The sequence below is a fragment of the Lemur catta genome, chromosome 4 (genome assembly GCF_020740605.2).
Source record: "Lemur catta isolate mLemCat1 chromosome 4, mLemCat1.pri, whole genome shotgun sequence".
Taxonomy (NCBI): Eukaryota; Metazoa; Chordata; class Mammalia; order Primates; family Lemuridae; genus Lemur; species Lemur catta.
This window is the reverse complement of record NC_059131.1, coordinates 32,296,561-32,317,536: the sequence shown is the minus strand read 5'-3', so window position 1 is coordinate 32,317,536 and position 20,976 is coordinate 32,296,561. Positions and strand designations below refer to the sequence as shown.

At 36.2% G+C, this 20,976-nt stretch overlaps 1 protein-coding gene across 7 annotated transcripts in view; it reads right to left on the bottom strand.

Moving 5' to 3' along the window:
• PLEKHH2 (pleckstrin homology, MyTH4 and FERM domain containing H2) overlaps positions 1 to 20,976 on the bottom strand; it is an 88,504-nt gene that overhangs the window by 23,408 nt on the left and 44,120 nt on the right. For all 7 annotated transcript variants that reach the window (XR_006734685.1, XR_006734686.1, XM_045549491.1 and 4 more), the window contains 7 exons: positions 17,965 to 18,045; positions 13,945 to 14,124; positions 11,659 to 11,767; positions 10,636 to 10,748; positions 3,780 to 3,959; positions 1,629 to 1,726; positions 47 to 224 (listed from right to left, as the gene is read on the bottom strand). Coding sequence is in view for 5 of the 7 variants with exons in the window: in XM_045549491.1 (XP_045405447.1) it covers positions 47 to 224; positions 1,629 to 1,726; positions 3,780 to 3,959; positions 10,636 to 10,748; positions 11,659 to 11,767; positions 13,945 to 14,124; positions 17,965 to 18,045 (939 nt within the window). In the remaining 2 variants the exon portion in view is untranslated. The remainder of the gene's footprint in view (positions 1 to 46; positions 225 to 1,628; positions 1,727 to 3,779; positions 3,960 to 10,635; positions 10,749 to 11,658; positions 11,768 to 13,944; positions 14,125 to 17,964; positions 18,046 to 20,976) is intronic.

Below are 20,976 nucleotides of genomic sequence, written 5' to 3'. Positions count from 1 at the left end.
ATTCTCAGCTAAGTATGTTTTCATAAAGGCACAAAGACTAACCTACCTGATATATCCCATTCATGAAGTGCACTGGTATACTGAAGGGTAAAGAATGATGATAAGGGTTTCGAAGAAGAGTTGAAAGAATTTCCATTCTTGAGGGTCTTGCTTCTCGATCTCCATTTTGTTGCGTTCTTTCTACACATCGCTGGCAGTAAATAGCATATTTTCCAAATTCTGTCCTGTAATACAAAACTTAAGATAAAATCTAAGAATAAATTTAATTGACAACCTAATGTATGCAACCATTAATAACGCTTCCCTTGTACATTATTATTATACAATGTATTATGCTAATTTTAACAGCAACTTTTCTTTTTGAATGAGAATATTAAACTGCTGTAACTTTTCTCAAATTCCAATTTCTTTACTTTTGCAACTGACTGACTCAAACATACCCACAAAGAATTCTTCATCTTTGTTGCATTATTATAATCATGAACTACACTTAAAATTACCAGTCATATAGTCAACATATAGTGATTTAATATTAACAAATATAAAGAAAATAATTGTATGAAGATTCATATAGAGTAACTTAAAAAAACATGACACAGCAGAGTTCTATTTTGAAGAACATGGAGGATAATGCTTAACTGCTAAACAAGGTAAGAAAATGTCTGCAAACAAAAATAAAAATATATTTTCTTTCTTTACCCTATAAAACACTGCACTTGTTAAAAAATGTTAAGCATTAAACAAAACCACTGAGGAAATAAATCTAAAAGCTGGATAGAGATCTTATTTTGCCCTCTTTTGTTATAATTTTTATTCTGTTTATAAAAGCAAATTGATAACACCTCTAAATATATTTGTACTCAAGTACCTTGTAGGCAAACCCTAAAATGTTACCCTTTATCTGGGGGTTCCTCAGTGACTACAACTGATATCACATGATATTGATTACAGAGGCCCCGGAATGTATTATGCATTTCGCATAACTGTAGGATATTTTCCTATTGCTTCCAAGATGTTTTTTTGTTTGTTTGTTTCTTTCACTGTGTGTCTGTTTAATCCCAGAGTCTATTTAACCGACCTAACACAATGCTCTTGGTGGACAAATTGATCGTGGATAAGCCTTGGCTGAGTGCCCGGGGTCCCATAGTAAGAAAGTCATTCTGAAAGCTGGATTTTAAATGTCCTTTTCAAGGGAGTAAGAATTCTGAAGTAATTCAAATACCTAAAATTATAAAAGGAGGGAAGATCATAGGGGAAGTTTTCCACATAAAAGAATTCAATATGGAGAAAAACAGGAAAAGGGAAAACTAAGGAAACAAAATAGTTGCTTTTACTGAATGAACACTCGCTAATGCTAAGTCATTCATATTTGAAATGCAAATAGACTTTTCATTCAAAACTATTCTTTGTCAGTTTTTCAAGCTTTTACTGTAATCTTCCATAAAAGATTTAACATAACAAAGAAAATATTTTCCTAGCTCCACATAAATGATAACCAAAGGCTTCCTGTACCAATATTTATTTCACACATTCTTCTGAAAATGTACCTGGCAGGTTACTAAATACTTATGATTTATTGTAGACTTTCAGAGGCCATAAATGGTTCAGCTGGCTAGTTTTCTGCACACCTGGAGTCTGCATTCCTCTTTAGGTGGAGCCTGAGGAGCCACAGGAAAGGATGATGGGGAAGGAAGAGCCCAACACAGAGCGCCAAGAGCTGCCAGCCCTGGGCAAAGAGAAGCACCATAGGTCAGTTACTGCATGCCAGTCAGAGACCCATGTCAGAATGAATATGACTGACAGACGCTGGGAGAGCAAGGGGCTGATGATAGCCTCTCTGAACCCAAAAATGTTTTGCTTCTTTCACATATACATTATCTGTTTAGAGCATTTATAATACGTTAAAACCATAAAAAGTCTACACTGGGTCAGATCCATGATCCATCTAATTGTGTATATGGTCGTCTATGACTGAAGTGCCAAAGCACAAGTAGATATGGTGGTCCTTTTTGATATCACACTTAAAGATTAGGGACATGGTTTCCTTTTTGTTCATTTATGTATCTACTCATTTGTTAAAATATAAATATAAGTAACAGTTTTGAAAAAGGCATATTTCAAAATAGTAAAAAATTGTATGCCCCAAATCAAAACCCACCTTCCCACAAATACATACAAACACACACACATATACACACATAAGAGACATAATAAAAATATTAACAGAGGTTAAACAGGATTATGTGTGATTTTTATTTTTCCTTTGCTTTGTTCTGTATTCTTCTTTTTACATGTTTTTTTCATTAAGCAAGCATAACTTCAGACATTTTTTAAATGTTGTATAAAAAAGGATGTGAGGAATAGGCACTGACCCTGCCCTTGGGGGCCTACAGTCTAGTAGAAGACAGTTATATATTTAAACATTAAATTACAATATAACATAGTAATACCATGTATCAAGTTTTTTAAAAGTATAACCAATGGAGGGGATAATTAATTGCTGGGGTAGTTTGGGAAGGATTCACAGGGAACATGTTGCTTGGGCTGGACTGTAAAGTCTACAGGTGAGAAAGAGGAAGGGGGACCCAGGGAAGAGGAATCCTACAAGGTGAAGAATACTGCAAAGGCAGGGTGTGTTTGAAGAACGAGGAAAGTTTATTCATTTGCTGTATGCTCGAGGCAGGAAGTAGGGAAAGAGGAAGCCAGTGTAGCCAGATATTGAGGTGACCTTGATGCACATGAAGCTCAAGCTTCAGAACCCCCCTGGGCATAGGCCCCTCCCCAAGGCCCTGGGAAGGGCCCTATCAACTGTGTTTACATGGTCATGTGTTTGTTAAAATGTGCAAAAGTAATATATTTTGTGCTCTTTTTCTTAAAGAGCATTTGCCAAATTGTATAAGCTTCGTCTTGCAAAATCTGGATCCAACCCTGAGAGTTCTGTATGCTAGGTTAAGAAATTCCTGATTTCTATTGGCATCTCCCTTCTCTTTCTTCGGGATGCCAAGCTGTCTCTCTGCTCTCTTCCCCATCCCCTTCTCTCTCTCTCTCCCCTTCACTCTCTCATTCTCTCTTTCTCCTCTGAGAAGGGAAAAATAAACTTTTAACTTTCTATATCTTAAAAAAAAAAAGAAATTCCTGATTTATCCTGTGGTTAACAAGGAGTCAATATGCAGAGATAAAAATAGGTATTCATTAAAAAGTAAACACATATGACTACAAAACACCATAAAAATCTATTCAACTGCACTAACAATTAAAGAAATGTACCCTAAATCAATAGCAAAGTATCATTTTTTTTACCTGGATAGAATTTAAAAGAATTATACTAAATATTGTTGAAGACATAGAAAAAGTCTAGGAATAGGTTGAAAAGAATTCACTAGACCTGTACACAAGATTTAGGTTCAAATATGTCTACTATATAGGTATTTATTATAGGAAAACTGAGAAATCTCAAATGTATACTAATTGACGTTAATGCAACTACTAATGTTCTGAAGAAGATTCAGGGGAAAGGATTATGTTCTATAGTTTTAAAAAGTAGTATGCACACTGTAGCTCCAGTAATATGAAAAACTGTGAGTGGAAACATACATACATTTACATTTATATAAAAACATATAAATATATAAATAAACCAAAATAATATACATCAAAATATTAACAGCTATTTTTCCTCTTCCACCTTCTGTATTTTCCAAATATCTATACTGAATGTGTATCATTCTTACAATCAGAAAAATATCACTTTAAATTGCATGTGTATGCTCGACAGATACCTGCAATGGTCCTGGTTGACTTTGTGGCTGTCTTCGCCTTGTCTGTTTAATAAGCTGACAGCAAATTTCATTCTGTAGCTCAGGATGTGTCAGACAGATTTGCAAAGCACTCTGGGCTAGAGATATGTGGTAATCAATCGCAGGGGAGTCAACTGCAGCATTTATAAAAAGCTGGCAGGTCTAAATTAAACAAAAAATGACATACTCAAAGTGAGAAATGATTAGATTTGTTCTGCATGAATTAGATTGATTCTCTTTTCAGCAATAATTTTTGTTTAAAATGATGGGGAAAGATATATTATGATAACACTAATCAAAAGAAATCTGGAGTGGCTACAATAATAGCAGACAAAGTAGGTTTCAGAGAAAGGAATTCTGCCAGAGATAAAGAGGGTCATTTTATAATGATAAAGGAGGTCAGTCATCTAGAGGATATAACAATCCTAAACATTCATGTACTTAATTAAAGAACTTCAAATACATGTTAATCTCATCCAGTATATTTTTCACTTTAGCCATTGTGTTTTTCATCTCTAAAAGTTCAATTTGGGTCTTTTGCATATCTTCTATTACTCTCCTTAAAATGCTCATGTTTTCTTCTACCTTCCTGAACATATGAAGTGTGGTATCCAACCTCCAAAATGGCTCTCAATTTTCTCCACCTCCTGATACTCAGACCCTTAGGTAATTCCCTCCCGTATTGTACCAGGGTTAGTCTGTGTGACTAGTAGAATTTGGCATGCCATTCTGAGATGAGGCTATAAAAAACAATGTGACTTCCATCTTGGCCACTCTCTCTTTCTTAGATCATTTGCTCTGGAGTAAGGCAGCTGTCAAGTCTTGAGTAGTCATATGGAGAGGCCCATGCAGTCAGGAACTGAGCTTTCTTGCCAACAGCTGCATGAGAGAGTCTGGAGTCCTTCAGACCCAGTCAAACCTTCAGACAATTGCTGCCCCAGCTGACAGCTTGATGGTAACTATAATACATGACACTTTGAGCCAGAACTACCCAGCTAAAGTGCTTCCAGATTCTTGACCCTCTGAAACTGTGTGAAATACTAAATGTTTGTTGCTGCAAGCCACTAAGTGTTGGGGAAAATTTTAATGTAATAATAGATAACTAATACACAGACATGTCCTTGTTTACCATCATTTGTATTATTTCTAGATATGTTTCTATGATCACTTTTTCTCATGATTACACACATATTTAACCAGTTCTCTGTATGCCTGGTGATGTCTGACTGGATGCAGACATTGTGAATTTTATATTTTTGGACACTGGATTTTTTTGTAGTCTTTATTTTTGTGCTTTGTTCTGAGATGTTAAATTACTTGGAAACAGCTTGATTTTTTCAAGACTTAAGTTTTCTTTGGGTGAATCAGAACAGTCTTTAGTCTAGGACCTTTTGGGGCCCATTATTGAGGCAATCAATAACCTTCTGAGTACTCTACTTGATGCCCCATGTGTTAGACAATCTTTCCATTCTAGATGATGAGAAAACGAACTATTTCTATCTCTATGTGAGCTCCAGGAATTTTTCTGCCTATTCCTTTCAGGTAGTCTTTCTCCAGTCTCAGGTAGTTTCCTCACACACACATGCTTATCAGCTCTCAAGATGAAAACTTGAGGGGAACACTGCAGGTGTTCCCTCTCTCCCATTCTTTAGCTCTTTCCTCTTGTTCCTGTGAATTCTAACTACCTTGGCCTTCTGGAATTCTGAACTCTGTCTCTGCAACTCAGGAAAACTGCCAGGCTTTGTTTGGGTGGCCACAAGTAGAAGTTCTTCCGTTTATCTTCTAACTGGTTGTTTGTACACACAAAAGCTTTTGATTTATGTTTATTTTCTACCTATCTTACTGAATTCTCTTTTTTTTTGTAGTAGTTTTTCAGTTTGTTCTTTTGGGCTTTCTACGTATAAATTATACCATCTGTAAATATTTTCATTTATTGCCTAATTGCATAGGATGTTAAAAAATAATAATGACAAAACTTATATAATTTATAGTTTAATTAAAAAGTTAAAAAATAATAATGGAGAATATCCTTGTTTTGCTCCTCACTTTAGCGGAAATGTTTCTAATGTTTCTCCATAAAGCATGATGCTTGCTTTTAGCTAAGATGGGATGCGTTATCATGTTAAGCAAGTATCTATCTTTTGCTATTTTATGAATGCTGTATTTGTCAAATGTCTTTTCAGCATCTATAGAGATGATTCGCTACCACATAATAAGTAATATTAATAGATATCCTAATATTTAGCCATCCTTGATTTCTTGGAATAAATCTTTCTTAGTCATGATTTAATACTCTTTTTTCCCATTTAAAAAATTTTATTGATACATGATAGTTGTATCTATTAGGTCATTAAATATGAAATGTCCAATTCTGAATCAAAAGTGTAGTTTATTATCTCAAACAAAAAGCAGTACAATTAATCAAATATGAGCCTAAACTATCAACAGTTTTGCCATCTTAACAGTAGCTTGTTTATGCCAGCAGTGAAGAAGCCTGGACAATGAGTAGCAGTGAAATCATGAAAAGCACTTTCCACAGCTTGTTGAGAATTGCATATTTTTCCTTGCAAGAAGTGGTCCAAAGCCTGGAAGAAGTGGTAATCAGTTGGTGCAAGGTCTGCTGAATACGGTGGATGATAGTTTCCAAGTCCAGGTTCCGTAGTTTGAGCAGCGTTGTTTGTGCGACACGTGGTCAAGCATTGTCTTGCAAGAGGACTGGCCTGTCTCTATTGACCAATCTTGGCTGCTTAATCACAAGCATCCTCATCATTCTACTCAGCTGGTTGCAGTAGACATCAGCTGTAATCGATTGACCAGGTTTCATGAAGCTGTAGTGGATACCAGCGCTGGACTACCAAACAGACACCACTAGCTTTTTTTGATGAATATTCAGTTTTGGACTGTGTTTCAGCACTTCATCTTTATCCAGCCATTGTGCCGAACACTTACTTGTGATTGTCAAAAAGAATCCATTTTTCATCACATGTAACAATATGGTGTAGAAAATGGTTTGCCTTTAGGTTGTGACAGCAAAGAAAGGCAAGCTATAAGACGATTTCTTTGCTGTTGCTCATTTAATTCACGTGGAACCCATCTATCCAGCTTCTTTACCTTGCCCATTTTTTTCAAATGGTCCAATAGCATTCAAATAGTAATGTCAAACCTTGCTGCTAATTCATCCGTAAGTTGAGATGGATTCACATCCACTATAGCTTTCAGCTGTATCCACCTTGGTCTCAAGTTGCCCACCTGGCTCATTTTCAAGATTAAAATCACAAGAACCAAACCCTCGATGTACTGTGCGTTCATTAGCCACATCCTACCCAAACACTTCATTAATATTTCAAGCTGACTGTGCCGTATTTGTTCCACGAGAGGAACTCATATTCTAAAATAATACAAATTTTTGACCTGTCTGTAGTTTCACAAAAATTGCTCTAAAAAAAATTTAAAAGATAATTACAAGCCACAATGTGCATTTGAAAGACTGAGCATATACCTTCACAATAAAAATAAAACAAGAAGTGTCAAAGTGAAATGTCAGAGATATCAACTGTCAAACTTAGGACTTAAGGAAATCGGACATTTCATACTTAATAACCTAATATTTATGGGGTGCATAAGTGCATACAACATGTAATTAAATCAGAGAAACTGGGATAATCATCACCTCAAACATTTATTATTATTTTTTTGAGACAGGGTCTCACTCTGTTGCCCAGGCAACAGTGGTGTCATCATAGCTCACTACAGACTCAAACTCTTGGGCCCAAGTGATCCTCCTGCCTCTGCCTCCCAAGTAGCTGGGACTACAGGTGCGCACCACTAAACCGGGTTAATTTTTCTATATTTTGTAGAGACAGGGTCTCACTCTTGCTCAGGCTGGTCTCGAACTCCTGACATCAAGCAATCCTCCTGCCTCAGTCTCCCAAAGTGCTAGGATTACAGTGCTGGATTATCACCACACCCAGCCTTGTTTTGGGAACATTCTAAATCTTCTTTTCTAGTTATTTTGACATATACTCCAATATCTTATTAACTATTGTTGCCCCACTGTACTATAGAACACTAGAACTTAATCCTTCCATCTAATTGTATGTTTGTACCCATTAATCAACCTCTCTTTTCCCCCCTGCACCCTCTTCCCAGCCTCTGGTAACCACCATTCTACTCTATACTTCCATGAAATCCACTTTCTTAGCTCCCACATATGAGTGAGAACATGTGATATCTTTCTGTGCCTGGCTTATTTCACTTAACATAATATCCTCCAGTTCCATCCATGTTGCTACATATGACAGGATGTCATTTTTCTTAATGCCTGAATACTATTCATTGTGTATATGTACCACACTTTCTTTTTCCATTCATCCATTGACTGGATGATTCCATTAGGTTGATTCTGTATCTTGGCTATTGTGAAGAGTGCTGCAATAAACATGAGAGTGCAGATATCTCTTCAATATACTGATTCCCTTTCATCTGGATATATACCCAGCAGTGGGATTGCTGGATCACATGGTAGTTCTATTTTTAATTTTTTGAGGAACCTCCATACTGCTTTCCAAAGTTGCTGCACTAATTTACATTCCCAGCAACAGTGTATGAGCGTTCCCCTTTCTCTGCATCCTCACCAGCATCTGTTATTCTCTATCTTTTTGTTAGTAGCCATTTTAACTGGGGTGAGATGATATCTCATTGTGGTTTTGATTTGCATTTCCCTGGTGATTAGTGATACTGAGCAGTTTTTATATACCTGTTGGCCATTTGTATATTTTCTTTTGAGAAATGTCTATTATTTTGCCCATTTTTAAATTGAATTATTTGTATATAGAGTTGAATGATTTAATATTCTTTTAATATGATGCTGGATTCTGATTGCTAATATTTAATTATTTTTGCAAATGTTCTCTGTTTTTGCTGGGGTTTGGTATCTAAGTAACAATCATTTCACAAAGAGAATATGGTGATATGATGATTGAGGATTGCTTCAAAATAATGCAGGGTCAGGGACCAGTGGGGATGGGAGAATAAAACAAAATTGGCTATGTGTTGACAACTGTGGATCTGGGTGATGGGAATCAATTTTGGCCATTTATATTTTCTTATAAAATTGATCACTTCATCCAGATTTTCAAATTTATTTGTATATGTTTTCTTGCTTTGAGTATTTGTATATTCTACAGGTAGGTTTTTAAAAACATTCCATTATAGAAACTTTTAAAATGAACAAAAGAAGAATAGTATAATGATCTATCATGTGCCCATCACCCAGTGTCAATAATTACTGGCATTTTGCCAAACTTGTTTCATTCATCACCTCCCCACCTCCACTTTTTTCCTAGAGTATTTTAATCTATGACATGTTACTTTTCCAATAAATACTTCAAGATGGATCTCCAATTGATAACGTTTGTTTTTCCACAGCCATCATGCCATCATTGTAACATACCAAATTAATAATAATTCCATAATATTATCTAATAAACAAGTGAATTTTTTGATATGGGACAAATGTAGGCAAGAAGCAGCCAAAAGAAAGAGTGAGGCTCTGAGAGACTAGGGGGAAATGAAGTACCAGGATCCTGCTGTGGAGCTGAAACCTGCAACCACAGCAGGTACACCGTATTCTGAGACTGGAGGAGATGAGAAAATAGATGAAGGGGAAGGATTTGAGGTAATCATGTCTGATGTCCTCTAATTTTCTCAATGAAATATTAATAGAAGGCAAGTTTCTTTTTTGTATTGTTGAATAGGAACTTTGAGAAGGATGTGACCAAAGACAAGCAAAAAGACAGACAGTTGTCCATGAGGGATGGAGACCATGGATTTATACTGGTTGTAGCCTACACGGCTGTTTGATGCTCTCTAGCAGTATGCATCTGGTTACCCTGGGAGCAGACAACACAGCATTGATCTACTAATAATTGAGATCTGGCTGAAGAGTGCATGAAAGTACAGGTCCCAGGGAACTACCAGTATTATTAATAATAAGAGTAAACCAGACTGGATAAGGAAGTAAGAAAAGCCAAGAGGCCATTATCATGGCCTCAGAGAAAAGAAATGGCTCAAAACAAATGTCTTAGGGATGATAAAAAGTAGAAGAGTAAAAAAGATAAGAGAGCTTGAAGGCTAGGATTATGGTTAAAGACAGATATATTAAATTTAAGCTTTTAAAGGTGGCATACTTCTAAGGACTGGTGAAGTCAGGTGTGGACGTGGAGAATGGGAAGATGAAGTAGACTAGAGGTGAAGTTTACTGGAATTAAGAAGGTCAAGAGTCTTAAAACCATGGCATTGATGAGTGAAGTGACAATAAAGTCATTTGTAAGACTTGACGTAGAGAGAAAGAATGTGAGTTGGAGCCAAAAACCTTAATGATATTCGAGGAGTTACTGGAAAGTAGCTGATGACAGAGATGGAGGATAAAGAGTGATATAGTTGAATGGCAAATTCCAAGTGATCAGGGATTTCTAATAGAGGTTGAGGAATAACAATTTGAGAGTGGCCCCAGGAAGGAAAGAGTGCTGACCTCTTTCGCAATGCTGAGTTTGGTGTGATGTGAAACATCTTTCCATTCGAGAGGTTAAAGGGGAAGTGATTCTCTGGAACCAAGTGTTTCACACTGTCCAAACCATACATAGCTTATTTTAGTAAATTCCAAATCCTAACTCAGAAAGCATATAAAACTCACCTAATTTTATTTCAGTAGATTAATAATCTCAATAATCATCATCATGATATTTTGAATTTTCTTGGAGACAGTAAAACTTTGTAACCCAAATTATTATTTTTTTACAACTAAACTAAATTATTTAACAACATATAACTATTTTACCTTAAATAATTTAATAGCTTCCGTCTGCAGAGCTTCAGAAGGCAGTGTTGTCAGAGGGGAAATGATTCCTTCTTTGCTGTGACACAAAGTGGGGTGTCTCCATATCTGAGAGGCTAAATACAGAATAAAATATGAATAGGAAACTGAACAAATCACTTATTTTGGGCTCCCATTAAATTAACCCTTTAGAACTTAGCTCATTCAGGCTTGGCGCACAACTTCAAGTCACAATGGTCAGGAGAAACCTTTGGCAACATTTTTTTATTTTGGTTGCCAGGCCATTGGGATTCTCATGCTCTGTTTTAGATAATCTAGAAGAGTTGGGTCCTAATTTACTAGTCTACCAGGGCACTAACATATTGCTTAAATGTGCTAAAGACTGGTGGCCTAGGTACGGAGATGACTCTACATGAGGAGAAGCTGGGGAAAGATCTAGAGAGGAAAAGCTGAAGTAGCAAGAAATATAAAGAGGAACTTCAAGTCATTTCTAAAATCAACATTTATTAAATTCCTGTGTTGCAGATAAAATGTGGTATTTGTTAATATGTAAAGCATAGGATAGAATCTAGATTCTCAATGGGGAAACATTAGGTATAGAAAATTAATTTCAACACAAAGCTACAAATGCCATAAAAGAGTTAAGTGGCAAAGTACACTGGGACATAATTTTAACATGATTTAGCTCCTTTTATGAGCCAGACGCTGAGCTGGGGTGGGCTGGCTGGGGGATCTCCTCAGGCCAGACAGAGTTTCATCATGCTGGTGAGGACTGCCAAGGAAGGGGGCATTCCAAGCAGAGGAGCAATGTGAGCAAACACAGAGGGACGTGACAAGACATAGCATAGTGGGGAACGATGGTGTCTCTGGAGCCGAAGAACCACAGTGAGAATTGTGGCCTGTGACAAGCAAAGGCAATGAAAAGGTGGGTATGTTACAGGGGAAACAGGAACCCATAAAGTGAAAACTCCATTAGGCTAATGTCCATTTGATAAACCATAGAGCCTTATATGTTCATGAACTTACAAGGTTCCCCTTCTATATTTAGCAATTTGCAAACAAGTTGTTCAAATTCAGATCCAACATTTACATTGTTACTTCCAGCTGCAACAGTCAGATGATAAAGCCAAGTGTCCTTAAAATCAGAACATATTAATAGAAATGTTAACCAATATATAGTTTTGATTACTTAAAGAAAAAAACCAACTTGCATAAACAGTGAAAAACTTTGAGATGGAATGGAACTATTTTCTTTGTAACTAAAAGCCATTTAGTCAAACAGTTCTGAGGCAGGCTCACTTGAATTCTGTTCATATTACATATTCCCATTATTCGCATTTTTATTATTTTCTACAGATGCTTCTTAGAAAAGCATGACAAAATTAAGGAGAGTAATGCATGTTAAGAGACTAGAATAAATACAACCAGTTAATATACCTTTAAGAAATACAAAAAATTCTACCAAATTGAAAATCTGACTCTCAGAGTAAATCATATAGAATACTTTGGAAATCCAGAAAATTTAAAGATGAAAATCATTCCCATTTTTTCCCACTCCCCAAAGATAACTACTGGTCTTTTCTTCCTCTAGGAAAATATATATGTAGATTAAATTTTTACATAGTTGAATTATACTAAAAATAGAGGATTATAATTTCTGAATTTTACTAATACCACATAAGCACTCCTTTGTTGCTAAAAATTCTTTATAAGCAAGTTTTAACAACTATAGGATATTTATTCTATTACATATATGGACACACCATATTTATTTAATCAATTTCCTATTGTTGAACATTTAGATGTTTCCTACTTTCTCACTGATAAAAAATACTGTGACAGCTAAGATCTGTTAACTAAGAAGGATATATTTTCTGAGTTTGAAATATCTTAAAAATAAAATTATTTTTAAAAGACAATATTGTTTCCAAAAAAATTATACATAAATCTTTGGCTGCATTTATGATCACTTTCTTCGTATATGGAAAGAGAATTATGAGTCATTACTAAGGCATGAAAATTTTTAGGAACTCTTGAAACATACTTTCAAAGTACTTTCCAGAGCATTTATACCAATTTATACTCCCACCAGAGGTGTATGAGAGTGCTTCCCTCCTCATAGCTTCACTAACATAATTTTCTAAATCTTTGATAATTTGAGACAATAAAAGCTTTATCATTTTTAAAATTTGCATTTCCTTCATTACAGATGAGTCTAAGCATTAATTAACCATTAACCTCCTCAGTAAGTTGTTCAGCAGGTCCTCTTCCCGTTTTCTACTGGAAACATACTTTTCAAATCAAATGAGAGGTAGTAGAGACAAGTGTTCAGGAACACAGGCTCTGTAGTCAGAGATAGGGGTTAAATACCAACTCTGCTTCTTGCTAGATGTGTGACCACAGGAACATGCTTCAGTTTATCATCTGTAAATGGGAATAAGATCACCTCTCATAGGGTGCAATTGTAAGGATGCAGAGGAGATATACTTAGCACTTGGCCTGATATATGTGCTCAAAAATTATCAATACCAATAAACAATCTATAAGAGTTGTTTATGTGTTAAAGATATAATAGCCATCCATGAAGTATTCTGGCTTTTGTATTATATTTTTAGTTATATTTATGTTTTTATTTGATATAAAGAAGAATTTCCATTTTTTGTAGTCAAATCTATCCACCATTTGCACTGATTTCTTACATTGCTTTTTTTTTCTTATAAAGTAGTTTATATTCAGAGATCAGATAAAGGCCTTTAAAAAATAATTTCATTGAATTCTTTTAACTCTTTAATTCATCTGGAAATCACTTTGCTATATGTATGAGATGAAAAACTAAACTAATGTTTCCATAAATAGTCAATTTCTCAATATATAATAAATACATAGTACTATGTATAGAATAATACATTACTTCCCCATTAATTTGTGATGTACCCTTTATTATAAATGACTACACATTCATATAATATATAAAATAATTCATTTTCAATTGTATCTAAACCAAAATCTAATTGAAAATGCATCAGTTATATAAGGGGTAGGCTTTAGATTCACTGAAAAATATCCAGTCTGACAGATCTAAATTTTTAACATAAGGTCCTGTTGTCCTCTACCGTCATGCACTATTTTCAGCCTTGATACTGCTTTTATCAGTAGGATTGACAAATGACACATTTGAACAAGGAAAATAGAGTTGAAAGTCTATTGCAAAACTCTCTTATTTATTTCTATAAAATTGATTTGAAATTATTACCAATACCTGAAGATTACTAGTCGAAATCATTCTAAATTGGCCAGTAAATCTTTAAATACCTTTTCATGCTTAGACCCAATTAGAAGGTAAGTGGGACCTTGGTCTTTGGGATGGATAACGATTGTGTAATGTGTGGATAACAGACTACGCCCACTGGCTTCATAATCTTCATCTGAATCACAGGATCTGTCAACCTCTTCAACTTTAGCCTCCCAGAGTTTGATCTGACCTAAAGGAAACTAAAGTAAATGTTAGTAATTTCTAAATCTTTTCCTATTCAAATTTTTCATAGTCCTTTTTATTTTTACCTTTATAAAGCACACCTTTTAAAAATCATTTTAAAATATTGCCTCAAAGCAATTTGATTATCCACATTGTTACAGAAGTAGTAGCAACAACCAAAAGCCCAATTGTAATATGAAAGAACAGTGTGAATACTAGATATTTAACTTTTGAGGAAAATGCAAGAAGCTACACTTCAGCACAGTGGTTCAGATTATTCAGCTGGACTAAAACAACCAATTATCTAGTTGAGCAATTAGTAATAATTCAGCCAAAATACTCATTTGGCTTTTTAAAGAACTGATCAGTGATTTAACTATTGGATCAAAAGGACAAGTGTAGGACATAGTCAAAATACTGATCATAGAAAAAGAAAATACTGCTCACAGAAAAAAATAACAAGATTAGACAGTGCACAGATAAACTATCATCCTAAACTCCAATAAATGAGGAGTGTTCTAAGGGTCTTCACTGACATATGTAATATATTACAAAACAATGCCATGATTTCCTCTATCTTAACTTCAGGGTAAGAAAAAGTTCCTAAAGCCAATTTACATTAAGTTTTATTTACCTTTTTATTGAAAAAAAGAAGTATATCTGCTGTGTTGAATATTAGATACCTGTTTTAAAACTTTTGCTTTAATTAAGTACATTTATTCCAGGAACATACATGGTCTGCATCAGATTTATAACTTCTAAAAAATATTTGGTCAAGTTTGCAATTGCAGTTCTGAAAAAATTCACCCTAACTGCAGAGACATTTAATTACACATTCTCATGCTAAGTTTCAGGGCTCAGTGCTTGGACTCTTTTTTCATCTATACTCACTCCTTGGGTGATACCATCCAACTTCATGGTTTTAATACCAGCATATGTTAGTATTTATAACTCCAGACTCACTATCCCTACTTAGATGTTTAATACCATCTCAAACTTACCTTGGCGAGTCCTGACAACCTGCTCTGCCCAGCCTTTTTCATCTCAGTTGTTGGCAATGTTATCATCCTAGCTGCTAAGGCCAAAATCCTTGGCATCTTCACTGACCCTTGTCTTTCTCTCATATCTCATACCTTTTCAGTCAACAAATCCTGTCAGTAAGCCGTTCAGAATCTATGCATAATCCTGTTTCCTCTCACACCCCATGGCACCACTAAACCACAATCACCTCTGCCTGGCTTGCTGGAGTAGCCTCTTAACTCATCTCCTCTCCTCATTCCCTTCAGTCTATTTGTAAACAGCAACCAGAGGGTTACTGTTAGACACACGTAGGACTGGGTCCATGCTCTGCTCAAAACCCTCCAGTGGCTTGTCATTTCACTTCAGTAAAGCTGAAGGGCGGCAGAAGCTGCCACTCCAAAAGGTATCACTTTGGCATAAAGGGTTGTTTTGAATTAACGACCTTTAAAAAAACAATAGGTGCAAGAAGGGCATTCCGACCCTCTCCTTTTTCTTTTCACAGGCAGGAGATAAAACCCCCAAATGGAAGATGTCCTCCCTATACCAGAGGAAAATAACATTTTTATCACCAAGGACAGGAAGCTGAGGCCAAGGGAAATTTGTACAAATGAATTTTGTTAAACTCAGCCTTATCTTCCTGGTCACTTCTCCACCCAATTCCTTTGCCTTTGCCACGTTTTCACAACTTACTACCCTTTGTCCAATTCAGTATTTAAGTGGTTAACTCTGTTTTTGGTTCTTCATTTCCTTTTAAGTGTCATGTAAAACTTACATTAAATAAATTTGTATGCTTTTCTCCTGTAACCTGTCTTATGTCAATTTAATTCTCAGGTGGGAAAAAAACCGTAAGAGGGCAGAGGTAAAATTTTACCTTCCTTACACAGTAAGCTTTTAAAAATAGGATGAAGGAAACTAATTTTACTATGATAATACATGACAATATCACCCTAATTGTGTGCTTTAGGCACACCAATCATTTGAAAATCTAGGTTTCATCCACCCCAATATTTAAAGATGGTTATTCATTTTACCAAAGGATTCACGATGGCTCCATAAACAGTGAACAGACCTAGTGCTCTCAAACATTTTGATTTAATGAAAAAGGACACTCAAACAGATTAAAAATACATTGTTTTGGACACTACAGCACAAAATGAAGTAGACCTATACTGACTCACATGTATTCTCAATAATTTTCCAGTGGCTATAATGGATTTCTGCTCATTTATCTACATTCTTCTGACTTGTTTCTTTGTGACAAATTCTGTCCATTTTTATTAAATTATTTTTCTATCTATAAAAACAACACATGCTTATTACAGAAACTTGGTAAATATGGAAGGGTATAAAAAAAAGAAGAAAAAATCATCCATAACACTATGATCACAGATAATCATTCAACATTTTGGTATAGTTCTTTTCATCTGCTATGCATATTTTTACTTAGATGTGCTCAACTGAGAATCATAAATTCAGCATCCCAACTACCCTCTTCTAAGATCTCCTCATAATTGCAGAGGAGAAATCGGGAATTATATTTGCCAGAATCTCTGTCCCTGTATGATTCCGAGTTAGAGTTTGCCCCTATAAGAGAATCTAGATGAAATTTGGAAGGTAAAGGTGAAAGAGGAGTTATTCTCTTAAGACCATTGCCATCAGATGCCGGGGCAGATGTGAGAGTCACAGAAGCTTCCCAGTGAACTCTTGAGGACTATCTGCCTCAGTCCTTTGGGCTGAAATCTCCAGTGTTGACTTTTCTGACCTTCAGTGGTAGCTTCCCTAACCTCTTTTCTCTCAACTTTTGAAAAAGTTATATAGCTCTAAAATTTTTCTAAAAGTTATGTATGTCCCTAGTTCTATATTAAAACTTTTATACCTGGAATAGGTACAGTGGCTTCTATTTTCCTGACTGATAAATTAGTTGGGATTATACTGAGTATACAATTTTGTGTTTCAGGTAGCATTTACATATGCGTATGTCCCACATTACTTCAGAGGTATCATTTTTAATGTGTGTACTGTGCTAAGTCCCATCCTATCAGCAATACAGCAATACAGAATAATGGCATGTATTTTAAACACAGTTGGTCACACCTGAGAGTGCAGTCTGTGGGAAGGCAACAGAGAAATACTAACTGACACATGTGATCACTAGACCAAGAAGTTTAGTCTCATTATCACAATAATCAGTCACAGGCTGCTCTTCTGAGGAACTGACATCATCATACTATGCAAGTACTCTTGGCCCATGTCAGCTCAATTGTTACAGGTTCAGTAATCCAAAGGTGACACCAAGTACCCATAATGACATATGGGCATACATTTCACCTGCAGTAGACAGCCCATCTTTCTACTGGGAAAGTAAAAATAAGTCAAGTTCTTTTTAGGGAGGGGATTAGTTTAAAAATGAGTAGATAGGATATAAATAGGCAGATGGATAGATAGATAAGTGGTATCCAGGAATCTGAAGGCCTGAGACAGGACTGGATTCTTTGTCCTCCCCAGGTCTTCTTTCCTAGCTTGTTAGCCCACTCTCAACCTTATCTGGTCTGTCTGAACCTGGGAAAACAGGAGAAATTGATGGCTGGGGTGGGCGAGAGATAGAAAGCTTTTCTGTTCTGAGTCTTAGAAAATGTGTTCATTTAAAGTTGCTAAGGTTTATAATTAAGAATCAAGCAGACTCTTGTAGGTGATAGGTATGTGATTACCTCAATAATCAATTTTACACCAAATTTCAACCTTATCAAAAATTCTAAAGCTCTACCTAGCAACCGCAGAGTGAAAATGAAAACTTTAAGCCATAACAAACAATTATCTTATTAAAAATACATACATACCTTATCTTCTTGACTACGAAAATAATATAATGTCTTTCCTATAAGTGTACACCAGACTCTCTTGGAGTAGCCATGTTTCACCTAAAATCACATTTCAATGAATTACAAATAGAGCTCAGAACTCTGATACCTTAAAGTATAGCTTATACACTCTATTTGAAGTTCTACAGGTATCTAGTTTGCCCAAGGTGTAAGTGATATTCCAAATAGACTGTCCAAATGCTGTTTAAGATTTACGTGTTACAGCAGGAGCATAAGTTTTGCTTTGGTGCAAATCATTCAACATTTTTTACAAATGTTTACTATGTGTCAAGTTTACTATTAATACTATGCCTGGGACTGAAGATTCAAAGATGAATAAAAGAAGGTGCCAATTTCACAAGTAGGTACATGTTACAGTTTCCGTATTTCATAGATTTCCAATAGCCCTGTGGCTCTCTGGGTTAATATCCTAATGTTAGAAGTAAGAAGATTAAAACCTAAATAATTCCAGTCATTTCCCAAATGTAAAAGATTCACTCATTCAAAACATTTGATGTGTTTTCCAGAAGTAATCATACAAAATAATAAAATAATATTAAAAGCTATTATTATATGTTGAGAACCTCCTACATGTCAGGCACTAAGTTAAGTGACTGGGACAGAATTTGAATCTAGCTCTTGACTTTAGTCAGTGATTGGTCTAGGTCCTATGGAAACAGATTTGAACAAGAAGATATAGTTTCTTTTCACAGGGAGCTCATAGCCTGTGAGGAAGGCAGACAATTAAATCAGCAGTATGCTATATACCTCAACAAGAGCACAAAGAGTTGTATATATTTATATACATTTTTGGGGAGGACATGTTACCAACATTTTTTTGTGTATTGTAGGTTTATCATAATCTGATGGCTTTACAAAGACCCTTGCTGTGAGTTCCCCCCTTCCCCAGTCCTGCCCGGGTACAAGCATTGAAGATCTTTACCAGACAGTCCCAGCTACATCCTCAAGCCTAGAAAAACACAAAGAACTCCATTCCCATCAGTGGGTAAGATTTAGTATAAGTCCTATTGCCCCCAATCTGGAATGCCTGGTTGAGCTTGCCCCATAATCCACTCCTCTGGCAGAGGGCCCTGCCCCCATCTAGCCCTGCCCAGTTCTACATTGAGGCTAGACCCTCTCCTGCAATAGTTAGAGTGGGTTCAGTCTGGAGAGACCTGCCACCTGTAAACCAAGACACTGGCCAGAACAACCAAAGCCCAAAATTCCGTTGTCAAGCTTGCCCATGGCGATAAGAATTAAGGAGAAAAAATGAAGCAGGAAAGGAGAAGTGCTTTACAATATAAAATCGGGTGGTCAGGAGGGCCTCATTGTCATTGAGTAAGGCCCTGAAGGAAGTAGATGAGCCATTCAGTCATCTGAGAGAAGAGCAGATGTGTTTGGTGGGAGACATGCTCAATGTGTCTAAGGAACAGCGGGGAGGCTGGTGTGTCCGAAGCTGAGCAAGCGAGGGGAGAAGTTACAGGGGAAAGTATGGGGAGTAGGGCAGGTGGGATGCAGAGTTTGCAGGACCTTGTAAATCCTTTTGAGAAGAATACAAATTATTGCCATAGTAGATTTTACAGTGGGCAAGTCACTCTAGTAGAAAATGCCTGGACTTTGAGGTCTGATGGACCAAATTTTTTTTTTAAATTTATTTTTGAGATAGGGTCTTGCTCTGTTGCCCAGGCTAGAGTGCAGTGGCATCATTACAGCTCACTGCAACCTCCAACTCCTGGGTTCCAGCAATCCTCCTGCCTCAGCCTTCCCAGTAGCTGGGACTACAGGTGCTATTTTTCTTTTTTTTTTTTTTTTTTTTTTTTTTTTTTTTTTGAGACAGAGTGTCACTTTGTTGCCCGGGCTAGAGTGAGTGCCGTGGCGTCAGCCTCGCTCACAGCAACCTCAAACTCCTGGGCTTAAGCGATCCTACTGCCTCAGCCTCCCGAGTAGCTGGGACTACAGGCATGTGCCACCATGCCCGGCTAATTTTTTCTATATATATTTTTAGTTGTCCAGATAGTTTATTTCTATTTTTAGTAGAGACGGGGTCTCGCTCAGGCTGGTCTCGAACTCCTGACCTCGAGCGATCCACCCGCCTCGGCCTCCCAGAGGGCTAGGATTACAGGCGTGAGCCACCGCGCCCGGCCTAGGTGCTATTTTTCTACTTTTTGTAGAGATGGGGTCTCGCTCTTGCTCAGGCTGGTCTTGAACTCCTGGCCTCAAGAAATTCTCCCACCTTGGCTTCCCAGAGTGTTAGGATTACAAGCACCAGGAGCCGGACCATGTCTTAAATTCCAGTTCTACCATATGCTAGATGGACGTCCTCAGGTAACTGACCTAACCTATTAGTTTCTTTGTTGGTATCAAGGATTACCAGTGGTAAACCTCACTGGGCTGTTGTGATGATGAAATGAGAAAATGTAAATAAAGGATAATAGTAGTTACTCAATAAATGCTTCCTTCCTCACTAAGAATAAGAAGTAAAACACATGTTTTCTTTTAAACCCACAAACCCAGTCAGCCTTTGGGCTTTCAAAACTATGGTTTAAGCAAACAACTCCACCACCTAATGGTTTGATGGATTTAGAATGCTGCTTGAGGAAAAACTAAAAATGTTTCACTTGGCAAAACATGTTTCAGTTTAATTAAATTTGGAAACATATATTTACAGACAAATATCCTGCAAGTTTTAAATAGTGTTATGCAGGCTTTTTTTTCTTGTTTAAACAAATGCCAGAAAACAGTCTCATCAAAACTGGAGTATAATGCATCTGGCTATAGACAGTGTACTTTTGCAATGATTTATCTTTAAAATAGAACAATTTGTGCCTTTGGAAAACTGCAAATTAACAAGTTTGCCAATTCACTGTAATAGCTGTGTTCCAAAACATAGCCTATGTTTATACATAAGCCTTATTAGGATTTCTTAAAATTCTTATTCTAAAAAAAATAATAAAACAAATTATACTAAAAGAATCCTCACAAAGATGTAAT